The sequence below is a fragment of the Oncorhynchus gorbuscha genome, linkage group LG03 (assembly GCF_021184085.1).
Source record: "Oncorhynchus gorbuscha isolate QuinsamMale2020 ecotype Even-year linkage group LG03, OgorEven_v1.0, whole genome shotgun sequence".
Lineage (NCBI taxonomy): Eukaryota > Metazoa > Chordata > Actinopteri > Salmoniformes > Salmonidae > Oncorhynchus > Oncorhynchus gorbuscha.
In genome coordinates, this window is record NC_060175.1 from 94,877,721 (window position 1) to 94,892,720 (window position 15,000).

Genomic DNA, 15,000 nt, shown 5'->3' on the forward strand with positions numbered 1-15,000 from the left:
TCAACTGGCCTGGGCCCTAGGACCATGCCCCAGGACTACCTGACATGATGACTCCTTGCTGTCCCCAGTCCACCTGACTGTGCTGCTGCTCCAGTTTCAACTGTTCTGCCTTATTATTATTTGACCATGCTGGTCATTTATGAACATTTGAACATCTTGGTCATGTTCTGTTATAATCTCTACCCGGCACAGCCAGAAGAGGACTGGCTACCCCACATAGCCCGGTTCCTCTCTAGGTTTCTTCCTAGGTTTTGGCCTTTCTAGGGAGTTTTTCCTAGCCACCGTGCTTTTACACCTGCATTGTTTGCTGTTTGGGGTTTTAGGCTGGGTTTCTGTACAGCACTTTGAGATATCAGCTGATGTACGAAGGGCTATATAAATAAATTTGATTTGATTTGATTTGAGATCCTGCTTAATTTAAGTTACCAGCACAAAGAGCTGGTAACTGGTCAATGCAAATAGTCTGGGTGGCCATTTGGTTATATACCTGTTTATGTAGTAAACCACCTACAGGCTACTGTACCATCACTGAAAGGCTTAAGATTTGGTATCTCTCTCCCTAAATGTGACGGTATCTCTCTCTCCCTAAATGTGACGGTATCTCTCTCTCCCTAAATGTGACGGTATCTCTCTCTCCCTAAATGTGACGGTATCTCTCTCTCCCTAAATGTGACGGTATCTCTCTCAGAGAAATGTGACGGTATCTCTCTCTCCCTAAATGTGACGGTATCTCTCTCTCCCTAAATGTGACGGAATCTCTCTCTCCCTAAATGTGACGGTATCTCTCTCTCCCTAAATGTGACGGTATCTCTCAACTCTCAAAGTAACCACTAAAACAAATGTACTACTAACTAATGTTGTGCTTTTAGTTTTGCTGCTTTTAGTAATGCAGAGGTTGGGGACATTGCCCTGTGCAGGGTGCCGTCTTTCTGCTGAGAAGTTAAACAGGTGTCCTGACTCTCTGTGGTCACTAAAGATCCCATGGCACTTATCATAAGAGTAGGGGTGTTAATCCTGGTGTCCTGGCTAAATTCCCAATCTGGTCTTCATACCATCATGGTGTGTGTGTGTGTGTGTGTGTGTGTGTGTGTGTGTGTGTGTGTGTGTGTGTGTGTGTGTGTGTGTGTGTGTGTGTGTGTGTGTGTGTGTGTGTGTGTGTGTGTGTGTGTGTGTGTGTGTGTGTGTGTGTGTGTGTGTGTGTGTGCTTGCGTGTGTGTGCTTGCTAATCTTCCCCGGCTTCCTATTGGCTCCTTCATCCCCCTGCTCTGCCCTGTCCCCAGGTTTTTGTTGTGTTAATAATAATAATATATGCTATTTAGCAGACGCTTTTATCCAAAGCGACTTACAGTCATGTGTGCATACATTCTATTGTAGTGGTCCCGGGATCGAACCCACTACCCTGGGAGAAGACAGCCCTGCTCTACCAACTGAGCTACAGAAAGTCAACTTACCTGGTTAAATAAATAAAACAGGCCTAAACGTTAGCCAGCTATGACGACAATCGGACAGTCACCAATGATCGTTTTAAAAGGTCAACGACATGATTGTTTAATTAATATGGTTGAACTGTCATTGAGAAAAATATATAATGACCACAACAAACTATTTTCTACTGATGTCCTTTCACTGCGCAAGAAAACATCTCTCTCTCTCTCTCTCTCTCTCTCATTGATCCTATATGTACTGTTGTGCTATAATGGGCTATATGTACTGTTGTGCTATAATGGGCTATATGTACTGTTGTGCTATAATGGGCTATATGTACTGTTGTGCTATAATGGGCTATATGTACTGTTGTGCTATAATGGGCTATATGTATGTACAGGCCAAGACGGACCCTTTCATATGCAACTAGAAGGCTCTATGGCAGAAGCAACAACACATGTATTGCACTGCCATAGACACAATGTAAAACCAAAACATTTCAACAACTTATAGCCAACATTCTAGACCCCACAGACTCCCCTCCCAACGGTTCCAAATCAAATACCTGTTTATTACCTGTCCGAGCGAATCCTCACTGTCACTGTCTGTCACTCAGCACTCACTGTCTGTCACTCTTTAGGTGCACACAGTAGAGTAGTCCGTTTCTTAATGGTCCCTAATATGTAGTTGGTAAGGTTAAGTTGTCCTCTCCAAGCCTCTGCAACATCACCATCTCCTGGTCAGCAGCAGTTAAAACTACCTGACTCTGAGTGCCAACCAACACTATGCGGGCGTCAATAGATCCCACTGGAAAAATATAGATATCCACCGTGCTAAACAGGAGTACTGGGAAAGGATAGTTAGCAGGGTGTTTCACAGTCCTGAGCAGCATGGAGCCAAACTGAACTGACCAGGCCTGTGAGATGTAAATATCTATGTTTCTATGCTATGTCCCCCAACACTATGCTATGTTGCTATGCTATGTCCCCCAACACTATACTATGTTGCTATGCTATGTCCCCCAACACTATACTATGTTGCTATGCTATGTCCCCCAACACTATACTATGTTGCTATGCTATGTCCCCCAACACTATACTATGTTGCTATGCTATGTCCCCCAACACTATACTATGTTGCTATGCTATGTCCCCCAACACTATACTATGTTGCTATGCTATGTACCAACATTATACTATGTTGCTATGCTATGTACCAACATTATACTATGTTGCTATGCTATGTACCAACATTATACTATGTTGCTATATACCAACACTATACTATGTTGCTATGTCCCAACACAACACTATGTTGCTATACTATATACCAACACTATACTATGTTGCTATGTCCCAACACAACACTATGTTGCTATACTATATACCAACACTATACTATGTTGCTATGTCCCAACACAACACTATGTTGCTATGTCCCAACACAACACTATGTTGCTATACTATATACCAACACTATACTATGTTGCTATGTCCCAACACAACACTATGTTGCTATACTATATACCAACACAATACTATGTTGCTATGTCCCAACACAACACTATGTTGCTATACTATATACCAACACTATACTATGTTGCTATGTCCCAACACAACACTATGTTGCTATACTATATACCAACACTATACGATGTTGCTATGTCCCAACACAATACTATGTTGCTATGTCCCAACACAACACTATGTTGCTATTCTATGTCCCAACACAACACTATGTTGCTATACTATATACCAACACTATACTATGTTGCTATGTCCCAACACAATACTATGTTGCTATTCTATGTCCCAACACAACACTATGTTGCTATACTATATACCAACACAATACTATGTTGCTATTCTATGTCCCAACACTATACTATGTTGCTATTCTATGTCCCAACACAATACTATGTTGCTATACTATATACCAACACTATACTATGTTGCTATGTCCCAACACAACACTATGTTGCTATGTCCCAACACTATACGATGTTGCTATTCTACAGTGCCTTGCGAAAGTATTCGGCCCCCTTGAACTTTGCGACCTTTTGCCACATTTCAGGCTTCAAACATAAAGATATAAAACTGTATTTTTTTGTGAAGAATCAACAACAAGTGGGACACAATCATGAAGTGGAACGACATTTATTGGATATTTCAAACCTTTTTCAACCTTTTTCAAACCAAAAACTGAAAAATTGGGCGTGCAAAATTATTCAGCCCCTTTACTTTCAGTGCAGCAAACTCTCTCCAGAAGTTCAGTGAGGATCTCTGAATGATCAAATGTTGACCTAAATGACTAATGATGATAAATACAATCCACCTGTGTGTAATAAAGTCTCCGTATAAATGCACCTGCACTGTGATAGTCTCAGAGGTCCGTTAAAAGCGCAGAGAGCATCATGAAGAACAAGGAACACACCAGGCAGGTCCGAGATACTGTTGTGAAGAAGTTTAAAGCCGGATTTGGATACAAAAAGATTTCCCAAGCTTTAAACATCCCAAGGAGCACTGTGCAAGCGATAATATTGAAAGGGAAGGAGTATCAGACCACTGCAAATCTACCAAGACCTGGCCGTCCCTCTAAACTTTCAGCTCATGCAAGGAGAAGACTGATCAGAGATGCAGCCAAGAGGCCCATGATCACTCTGGATGAACTGCAGAGATCTACAGCTGAGGTGGGCGACTCTGTCCATAGGACAACAATCAGTCGTATATTGCACAAATCTGGCCTTTATGGAAGAGTGGCAAGAAGAAAGCCATTTCTTAAAGATATCCATAAAAAGTGTTGTTTAAAGTTTGACACAAGCCACCTGGGAGACACAACAAACATGTGGAAGAAGGTGCTCTGGTCAGATGAAACCAAAATTGAACTTTTTGGCAACAATGCAAAACGTTATGTTTGGCGTAAAAGTAACACAGCGCATCACCCTGAACACACCATCCCCACTGTCAAACATGGTGGTGGCAGCATCATGGTTTGGGCCTGCTTTTCTTCAGCAGGGACAGGGAAGATGGTTAAAATTGATGGGAAGATGGATGGAGCCAAATACAGGACCATTCTGGAAGAAAACCTGATGGAGTCTGCAAAGACCTGAGACTGGGACAGAGATTTGTCTTCCAACAAGACAATGATCTAAAACATAAAGCAAAATCTACAATTGAATGGTTCAAAAATAAACATATCCAGGTGTTAGAATGGCCAAGTCAAAGTCCAGACCTGAATCCAATCGAGAATCTGTAGAAAGAACTGAAAACTGCTGTTCACAAATGCTCTCCATCCAACCTCACTGAGCTCGAGCTGTTTTGCAAGGAGGAATGGGAAACAATTTCAGTCTCTCGATGTGCAAAACTGATAGAGACATACCCCAAGTGACTTACAGCTGTAATCGCAGCAAAAGGTGGCGCTACAAAGTATTAACTTAAGGCGGCTGAATAATTTTGCATGCCCAATTTTTAAGTTTTTGATTTGTTAAAAAAGTTTGAAATATACAATAAATGTCGTTCCACTTCATGATTGTGTCCCACTTGTTGTTGATTCTTCACAAAAAAAATACAGTTTTATATCTTTATGTTTGAAGCCTGAAATGTGGCAAAAGGTCGCAAAGTTCAAGGGGGCCGAATGTCTATAATATTCTCTCTACTAGTCCTTTTACAGTGATGTATTTACATGTAGTACCATAATGAAATGTATCACATATTTTGTACTACAATATTTAATGATTGTATGAACAACTACACAGTGAAACTATCGGTATCTTGTGTGTGGGTGATCTAAATGAATGTTACTATGGTATTTCTTGATAAATTAGTTATTTGAACCAATGGTTCTGCAAGTGCAAGGTTTCTTTAAAGATATGAATGCACAATGCAATGTTTTGAACATTGGGCAGCCTGTGTTACAAGTGATGACCATTTTGAGTTTTGTGTCTAGAGTTTTGAAAATTGACCACTAGGTTCTGAAATTAGTGCCAAAGTGATTGTAAACTGCAACGACGCTTCCACATGTGCATGAATTGTTTATGGTTCATTGAACACGCATGGAAACAGTGTTTAAACCCTTTACAATGAAGATCTGTGAAGTTATTTGGATTTTTACAAATTATCCTTGAAAGACAGGGTCCTGAAAAAGGGACGTATCATTTTTTGCATCCACGGAGTGTGTGTGGTGTGTGTGTGGTGTGTGTGTGGTGTGTGTGTGGTGTGTGTGTGTGTGTGTGTGTGGTGTGTGTGTGGTGTGTGTGTTTGTGCATATTCTGTGTTGGTATCTGTTGGGTGTGTGTTTGTATGTGTATGATGTGTTCGTGTGTTGAGTATGTATCATGTGTGTGTGTGTGTGTGTGTGTGTGTGTGTGTGTGTGTGTGTGTGTGTGTGTGTGTGTGTGTGTGTGTGTGTGTGTGTGTGTGTGTGTGTGTGTGTGTGTGTGTGTGTGTGTGTGTGTGTGTTTTGTGCATGTGTATCTGCGTTTTCTGTGTTAGTATCTGTTGGGTGTGTGTTTATGTGTATGCTGTGTTTGTGTGTTGAGTATGTTTCATGTGTGTGTGTGTGTGTGTGTGTGTGTGTGTGTGTGTGTGTGTGTGTGTGTGTGTGTGTGTGTGTGTGTGTGTGTGTGTGTGTGTGTGTGTGTGTGTGTGTGTGTGTGTGTGTGTGTGTGTGTGTGTGTACTCGCGATGTTGAATACAGTACTCACAGTGTTGAAGTTGTGAAACAGGCCCATGCTGTGTTGTGGTGGAGCTGTGTCCATGGGGAACTGGAGGAAGGGCTTCATATCCAGGTGTGGCTGGATCAGAGTGGGGGTCCGCAGGAACGCAGGCATCGCCCCCGTACGGTTTATACCTCCTACAGAGAGGGAGGGAATGGTTAAAATACACACACTGAATAGTACAGGCTCTTGTATGTCCTTGAAAGTGTCCTGGGATCCATTCTCCCAAACATGCCGATAATCTCCATCAACTGCAGCAAAGAAAATAGTGGGCTATAATAATTCACTCACTATCATATAATAAGGTTGCAACACACAGGCACACATTTGTGAATAACAGTCACATGTCACGTTAGGGACTGTCCTCTTAAAACCTTTCCAGTGGAAAAAGTGGGGAGAGAAACGAAGCCAGCATAGTGTTTCATTTGAAGGGGCTGCCAGTGTCAGGCAGTGGTTATGAAACATCTTCTGTCGACATCATTGTTCTTATCTCTCTCTCTGCCACTCTCTCTCTCTGCACCTCTCTTAATCTGTCTACCCCTTCTCTGCCTATCTCTCTCTCTTTCTCTGTCTCTCAGTTCAATTCAATTCAATGGGCTTCATTGGCATAGAAACATATGTTAAGATTGCCAAAGCAAGTGAAGTAGATAATATACAAAAGTGAAATAAACAATAAAATTGAACAGTAAACAATACACTTGCAGAATTTCCAAAAGAATAAAGACATTACAAATGTCATATTATGTATATATACAGTGTTGTAACGATGTACAAATGGTTAAAGTACAAAAGGGAAAATAAATAAGCATAAATATGGGTTGTATTTACAATGGTGTTAGTTCTTCACTGGTTGACCTTTTCTTGTGGCAACAGGTCACACATCTTGCTGCTGTGATGGCACACTGTGTTATTTCACCATGTTCCGTGTTTTAGGCACACTTTATGATATTTTGTGCTGTCATTTTGACCGGAATAAAAAGTGAGACTGTTCACTACACTCTGCTCTCCTGCACTTGCCTTCGCCTCCGATACACACTCCTAACATCACCCATTAGATTTGGGAGTTTATGAAAAACTGGGTTGTTTTCAAATTCTTTGTGGAGCTGTGGAATCTGAGGGAAATATGTGTCTCTAATATGGTCATACATTGGGCAGGTTAAGAAGTGCAGCTCAGTTTCCACCTCATTTTGTGGGGAGTGTGCACATAGCCTGTCTTCTCTTGAGAGCCAGGTCTGCCTACGGCGGCCTTTCTCAATAGCAAAGCTATGCTCACTGAGTCTGTACATAGTCAAAGCTTTCCTTAAGTTTGGGTCAGTCACACTGGTCAGGTATTCTGCCAATGTGTACTCTCTGTTTAGGGCCAAATAGCATTCTAGTTTTCTCTGTTTTTTGGTTAATTATTTCCGATGTTTCAAGAAATTATCTTTTTGTTTTCTCATGATTTGGTTGGGTCTAATTGTCTTGCTGCCCTGGGGCTCTGTGGGCTCTCTTTGTGTTTGTGAACAGAGCCCCAGGACCAGCTTGCTTAGGGGACTCTTCTTCAGGTTCATCTCTCTGTAGGTGATGGCTTTGTTATGGAAGGTTTGGGAAGCTTCCTTTTAGTTGGTTATAGAATTTAACGTCTCTTTTCTGGATTTTGATAATTAGCGGGTATCGGCCTAATTCTGCTCTGCGTGCATTCTTTGGTGTTCTGCATTGTACACAGAGAAAGTTTTTGCAAAATTCTGCATGAGTTCTTGGTTGGTGAGCGGTCCCCATACCTCACAATCATAAATGGCAATGAGTTCTATAAATGGTTCAAGTAATTTTAGCCAGTTCCTAATTGGTATGTCAAATTTGATGTTCCTTTAGATGGCATAGAATGCCCTTGCCTTGTCTCTCAGATCATTCACAGCTTTGTGGACGTTACCTGTGGCTCAGATGTTTAGGCCAAGGTATATGTCGTTTTTTGTGTGCTCTATGGCAATGGTGTCTAGATTAAATTTGTATTTGTGGTCCTGGCGACTGGACCTTTTTTGGAACAACATTACCATTGGTCTCACTGAGATTTACTGTCAGGGCCCAGGTCTGGCAGAATCTGTGCAGAATATCTAAGGTGCTGCTGTCCCCCTTGGTTGGGGACAGAAGCACCAGATCATCAGCAAACAGTAGACATTTGACTTCAGATTCTAGTAGGATGAGGCCCGGTGCTGCAGACTGTTCTAGTGCCCTCGTCAATTCGTTGATATATATGTTGAAGAGGGTGGGGCTTAACCTGCATCCCTGTCTCACCCCACGGCTCTGTGGGTAGAAATGTGTGTATTTTTGCCTATTTTAACCGCACACTTGTTTTTGTGTACATGGATTTTATAATGTCGTATGTTTTCCCCCAACACCACTTTCCATCAATTTGTAAAGCAATTTGTATGCCAAATTGAGTCAAAGTTTTTTTTGAAGAAAACAAAGCATGAGAAGACTTTTCCTTTTTTTTGGTTTGTTTGTTTGTCAATTAGGGTGTGCAGGGTGAATACGTGGTCTGTCATGCGATAATATGGTAAAATACCAATTTGACATTTGCTAGGTAAGTTGTTTTCACTGGGGAAATGTACGAGTCTGCTGTTAATGATAATGCAGAAGATTTTCCCAAGGTTGCTGTTGACGGATATCCCACGGTAGTTATTGTGGTCAAATTTCTCTCAACTTTTGTGGATTGGGGTAGTACTGTATACTACTTTATCACTGACCTCAACCCAGAGTCTCTCAGAGTGTTCACAGTCTGACACCCCTATCAGATCACAGCAAAATCACAGTCTACTTTAACAGAGCAATACTCAATCATGAGGCATCAAAGCCAAAGGAACAGATTAATATTGAGAAATGCTATAGCTGGAAGGAAAGTAGTGTGGAAACCTACCAAAAAATCTAACCAGAACAGTGATCAACCACTTCTCCAAGTTTTGGGGCTCTATAACAAAGAACAAACAGCAAAAACATATACTTGATCAAATACAAATATTAGAATAAACTTTTAAAGAGTTCCAGATCCCACTGGAATCTCCAATTACCTTGAATGAACTACAGGACAAAATACAAACCTTGCAACCCAAAAAGGACTGTGGTGTTTATGTTATCCTAAATGAAATGATAAAATATACAGACCACAAATTTCAATTGGCTATACTTAAACTTTTTAACATTATCCTTACAGTGTCTTCGAATAGCATTCAGACTCTACTTTTTTCCCATTTTGATACATTACAGCTTTCTTCTAAATAGTTTTTTCTCCTCATCAATCTACACACACTACCCCATAATGACAAAGCAAGAACAGGTTTTTAAGAAACATTATCCTAATAAAAATATAACATTTACATAAGTATTCAGACTTTATACTCAGTACTTTTTTGAAGCACCTTAGGCAGCGATTACCAGTGATGGAAAAAGTACCCAATTGTAATATTTGAGTAGATGTAAAGATACCTTAATAGAAAATGACTCAAGTAAAAGGGAAAGTCACTCAGTAAAATGCTACTTGAGTAAAAGTCTAAAAGTATTTGGTTTTAAATATACTTAAGTATCAAAAAAGTAAAAGTATAAATAATTTAAAATCACTTATATTAAGCAAACCAGACAGCACAATTGTTTTTGATTTTTTTCTGATAACCAGCATCCCAGAGTCGCCTCTTCACCTTTGACGTTGAGACTGGTGTTTTGCGGGTACTATTTAAAGAAGCTGCCAGTTGAGGACTTGTGAGGCATCTGTTTCGCAAACTAGATACTCTAATGTACTTGTCCTCATGCTCAGTTGTGCACCGGGGCCTCCCACTCCTCTTTCTATTCCGGTTAGTTTGCGCTGGTTAGTTAGCTGCAAGTTTGCTCTGTTCTGTGAAGGGCGTAGGACACAGCGTTGTGCGAGATATTCAGTTTCTTGGCAATTCCCCGCATGGAATAGCCTTTATTTCTCAGAACAAGAATAGACTGACGAGTTTCAGAAGAAAGTGTTTTGTTTCTGGCAATTTTGAGCCTGTAATCGAACCCACAAATTCTGATGCTCCAGATACTCAACTAGTCCAAAGTAGGCCAGTTTTATTGCTTCTTTAATCAGAACAACAGGTTTCAGCTGTGTTAACATAATTGCAAAAGGGTTTTCTAATGATCAATTAGCATTTTAAAATGATAAACTTGGATTAGCTAACACAACGTGCCATTGGAACACAGGAGTGATGGTTGCTGATAATGGGCCTCTGTACGCCTATGTAGATATTCCATTAAAAGAATATGCCGTTTCCAGTTACAATAGTAATTTACAACATTAACGTCTACACTTGTCACACCCTGACCTTAGTTATCTTTGTTTTCTTTAATATTTTGGTTAGGTTAGGGTGTGACAAGGGTGGTTGGTTTAGTTTTTGTATTGTCCAGGTGTTTTTGTCCCGTCTAGGGTTTTTGTATATCTATGGGGTTTTAGTATGTCTAGGTATATATAGGTGTAACGGCGTTCTTCGTTTGTTGAAAGAGAGTCGGACCAAAATGCAGCGTGGTGGTTACTCATGATCTTTAATGAAGGATCGCGATACATGAAATAACTTATAAATACAAAAACAACAAACGGAACGTGAAACCTAATACAGCCTATCTGGTGAACACTACACAGAGACAGGAACAATCACCCACGAAATACACAGTGAAACCCCGGCTACCTAAATACGGTTCCCCATCAGAGACAACAAGAATCACCTGACTCTGATTGAGAACCGCCTCAGGCAGCCAAGCCTATACTAGACACACCCCTAATCAACCACAATCCCAATGCCTACAAAAAACCCAATACGACAATACAATAAACCCATGTCACACCCTGGCCTGAACAAATAATTAAAGAAAACACAAAATACTGAGACCAAGGCGTGACAATAGGTCTATGGTGTCCTGAATTGGTTCCCAATCAGAGACAGCTATTTATCGTTGTCTCTGATTGGGGATCCTATTTAGGTTGCCATTTTCCATTTTGGTTTTGTGGGTTATTGTCTATGTGTAGTTGTATGTCAGCACTCGTGTTTATAGTGTCACGGTCGGGTTGTTAGTTTGTTAGTTTGTATAAGTGGTCTTCCTGTAAATAAAGACGAATGTATTCTTATCACGCTGCGCCTTGGTCTCATCGTTATGACCAACGTGACAACACTGTATTTCCGATCAATTTGGTGTTACTTTAATGGACAAAACATTTTATTTTCTTTCAAAAACAAGGACATTTCTAAGTGACCCCAAACTTTTGAGCAGAAGTGGAACATCTTAGTAAGACCAAAATAATGGTGTTGCCAGGACCACAAATACAAATTCCATCTAGACACTTGCCCTAGAGCACACAAAAAACTATATATACTTCAGAGCCACAGGTAACTTCCACAAAGCTGTGAATGATCTGAGTGACAAGGCAAGAAGGGCTTTCGATGCCATCTAAAGGAACATCAAATTCGACCTACCAATTAGGATCTGGCTAAAAATACTTGAATCAGTTATTTAAAGAACCCATTGCCCTTTATGGTTGTGAGGTCTGGGGTCTGCTCACCAACCAAGAATTCACAAAATAGGAAAAACACCAAATTGAGACTCTACATGCAGGATTCTACAAAAATATCATCAGTGTAAAACACAAAATAATGCATGCAGATCAGTAATAGGCCGATACAAGCTAGTCATCAAAATACAGAAAAGAGCTGTTAAAATCTACACCCACCTAAAAGGAAGCGATTCCCAAACCTTCCATAACAAAGCCATCACCTACAGAGAGATGAACCTGGAGAAGAGTCCCCTAAGCAAGCTGGTCCTGGGGCTCTGTTCACAAACACAAACAGAGCCCCAGGACAGTAACACAATTTGACCCAACCAAATCATGAGAAAACTAAATGATTACTTGACACATTGGAAAGAATGAACAAAAAAACAGAACTAGAATACCATTTTGCCCTAAACAGTGAGTATACAGTGGCAGAATACCTGACCACTGTGACTGACCCAAACTTAAGGAAAGATTTGACTCTGTACAGACTCAGTGAATATAGCCTTGCTACTGATAGAGGCAGATCTGGCTCTCAAGAGTGTAATGTAATGTTTACTGTTAAGTTTTTTATTTTTCATTTCACTTTTGTTTATCTATTTGACATGCTTTGGCAATGTAAACATATGTTTCCCTTGCCAGTAAAGCCTTTAAATTGAATGTAATTAAGTGAGAGAAAGTGCCAAAGAGAAAGAGAGAGCGAGAGATTAGTGTAAAAGTGGGAGAGAGTTGGGGCTCATTTGAAAAGGACTGAGACTTTGGGAATGTGCTGTCTCAGCCAAAGCCCAGCTGCTGCTTGCCTCTGCTCTTTGCTCCGTGTCCACCTGGGTGCTCAGTGCATCTGTAAACCCCAGGGCTGAGCTGCTGAGGCCTGCCTCATTGCCTCCCATTAGGCATGCGTGGCTGTTCTCTAACACACACACAGAACACAACAAACACACTCCTGCCTGCACACGCACACACACTTAAAATCACTCAAGCACTCACATTCAGACAGTTTTCTTCATGAGTTACTGATGTTAGAGACACAATCAGTCTCTCTCTGGTGGTAGACACTGCTGGTGCTCCCATAATCATCCTCTTCACTGAGTCTCTCAGTGAGCATAACAACAGAGTTGTTTGTAATGAATGTCAGAATGAATGCCCAAACTTAACCTTCAAAATTTTACATTTTGGACAAGCGTCCAATTCTGAAGTGAGACTGTGAGAGCTTGTTGAGGGAATATTGTCTATGCTAGGGCTGTTGCCAGTCATGAAGGCAGAAAAATTTCATGGCAATTAGGCTTCTCCAAGCTCTGATGCTAGTCAATAGTAGCCTACCAAACTCGCGAACTGCCTGGTACTCAGTACTCCATTGTCCCGTTAATCACTCTGACATCAAAGCAAATCGAATCGAATATCAAAAACTTAATGAGAGCCCATGAGCTCATGCTGTGCAACATTTCTATAGGCTATGGAATTGCGTGAGAAAAAAGAGTGATAAAAAGAAGAGGATTTCATTAGCTTTCTATAAGCTAGGCCTACTATATTTATTTCTCCATTGCTTCATTGCTTCTCTTTACAACATTGCTTCTCTTTACAACAAGGGTATAGCCTACCTGGCTGGCAATTACATTAAACCATGGGGAAAAGCGTCTTCCATTTGCTATCTAAGTGCATATAGATGACATGTATTTTTCCCGCTGCCCCTGTTTCCATACAAGCACAAGCATTTTGCTACACTCGCATTAACATCTGCTAACCATATGTATGTTACAAATACAATTGGATTTGATTTGATAATGGTCCAGTCTACATCAAAACAAATGGCACACATGTATTATTTAGTACATGTAAAGACACGATTATATCAAGAATAGTCTGATGGGTGACAATATTAGCCTATCACTTGGGAATGATATACTATCACTTGTGAATGATGCCCAGCATAAGAAACAATGCCTTTTTCTTGGGGACTTTTTCAAATCATAGTCACACACCTCATGTAGTCTAGCCCATAGGCCTATATGTTTTAATAAGGTCAGTATCACACCTCATGTAGTCTAGCCCATAGGGCTATATGTTTTAATAAGGTTATTATCACACCTCATGTAGTCTAGCCCATAGGCCTATATGTTTTAATAAGGTCAGTATCACACCTCATGTAGTCTAGCCCATAGGGCTATATGTTTTAATAAGGTTAGTATCACACCTCATGTAGTCAGCATAACAGCATTATACAATTTTTCAATGTAAATTACTATACAAAATCTTTGCAACCAATAGAATGTTATATATATTTGGGATATATATATATATATATATATATATATATATATATATATATATATATATATATATATATATATATATATATATATATATATATATATATATATATATATATATATATAACAAGATAACCAATGTAAATCATACGGGGTCTGTATAATGTATATAGATTCAGAAATGTTGTGAAATAGCACAGTTACAAATAGAAATCAAACTGGATGGACATCAGACTGGATGGACATCAGACTGGATGGACATCAGACTGGATGGACATCAGACTGGATAGACATCAGACTGGATAGACATCAGACTGGATGGACATCAGACTGGATGGACATCAGACTGGATGGACATCAGACTGGATGGACATCAGACTGGATAGACATCAGACTGGATGGACATCAGACTGGATGGACATCAGACTGGATGGACATCAGAAATAGAGGAAGGACTAAAAACAAACAAAAATAACTATTGTAAAATAGATTTTGTCTGTAAAATGTGTATAAGATGTATAAATATATAAACAGAAGGTAGAAGCCTACGTGTTATTGTTATTTTACTCCAATTGGGGGAAGGGTGGTAGGGTTTGTGGGGAATAATAAAGGTATATTCAAAAAAATAAAGTATGCCTATATAGGTATGTGTATGTATATATGTGTATATGTATGCATGCGTGCATGTATATGGATATATTTACCCCCAAAATATATGGGGGATTGGAAATGATGCAGACAATTACACTGATGGACACAACATTCTATCTGCAATATTAAGCAGAACCACCAACATAAATAAATCAAGAAAAGCATTACATGTATGATGGCGTTTGTGGTCACTTTTGATAATGGCGTTTTCCGCTAATGGAGCAGTAACACTTATAGCCTACTGCCATGTGCGCATTGCTGCGCTTACAATGTGAAGGAATAGCCTATTAGTTTATCAAGGTAAACGTTCTGGTCTGTTACGTCAGCTACACTGCGTTTAAAGGGGTTTTAGATGCTACTGTCCCAGACGATGTTTGGAATATTTATTTCTTGCACAAAATAGAATA

General features: G+C 40.1%; 1 protein-coding gene across 1 annotated transcript in view; it reads right to left on the bottom strand.

The window, feature by feature from the left end:
• Positions 1 to 15,000, bottom strand: part of LOC124032289 (zinc finger protein 385A-like) — a 184,366-nt gene that overhangs the window by 64,048 nt on the left and 105,318 nt on the right. Inside the window, exon 2 of the mRNA XM_046344559.1 lies at positions 6,128 to 6,276. Coding sequence (XP_046200515.1) covers positions 6,128 to 6,276 — 149 coding nt within the window. The remainder of the gene's footprint in view (positions 1 to 6,127; positions 6,277 to 15,000) is intronic.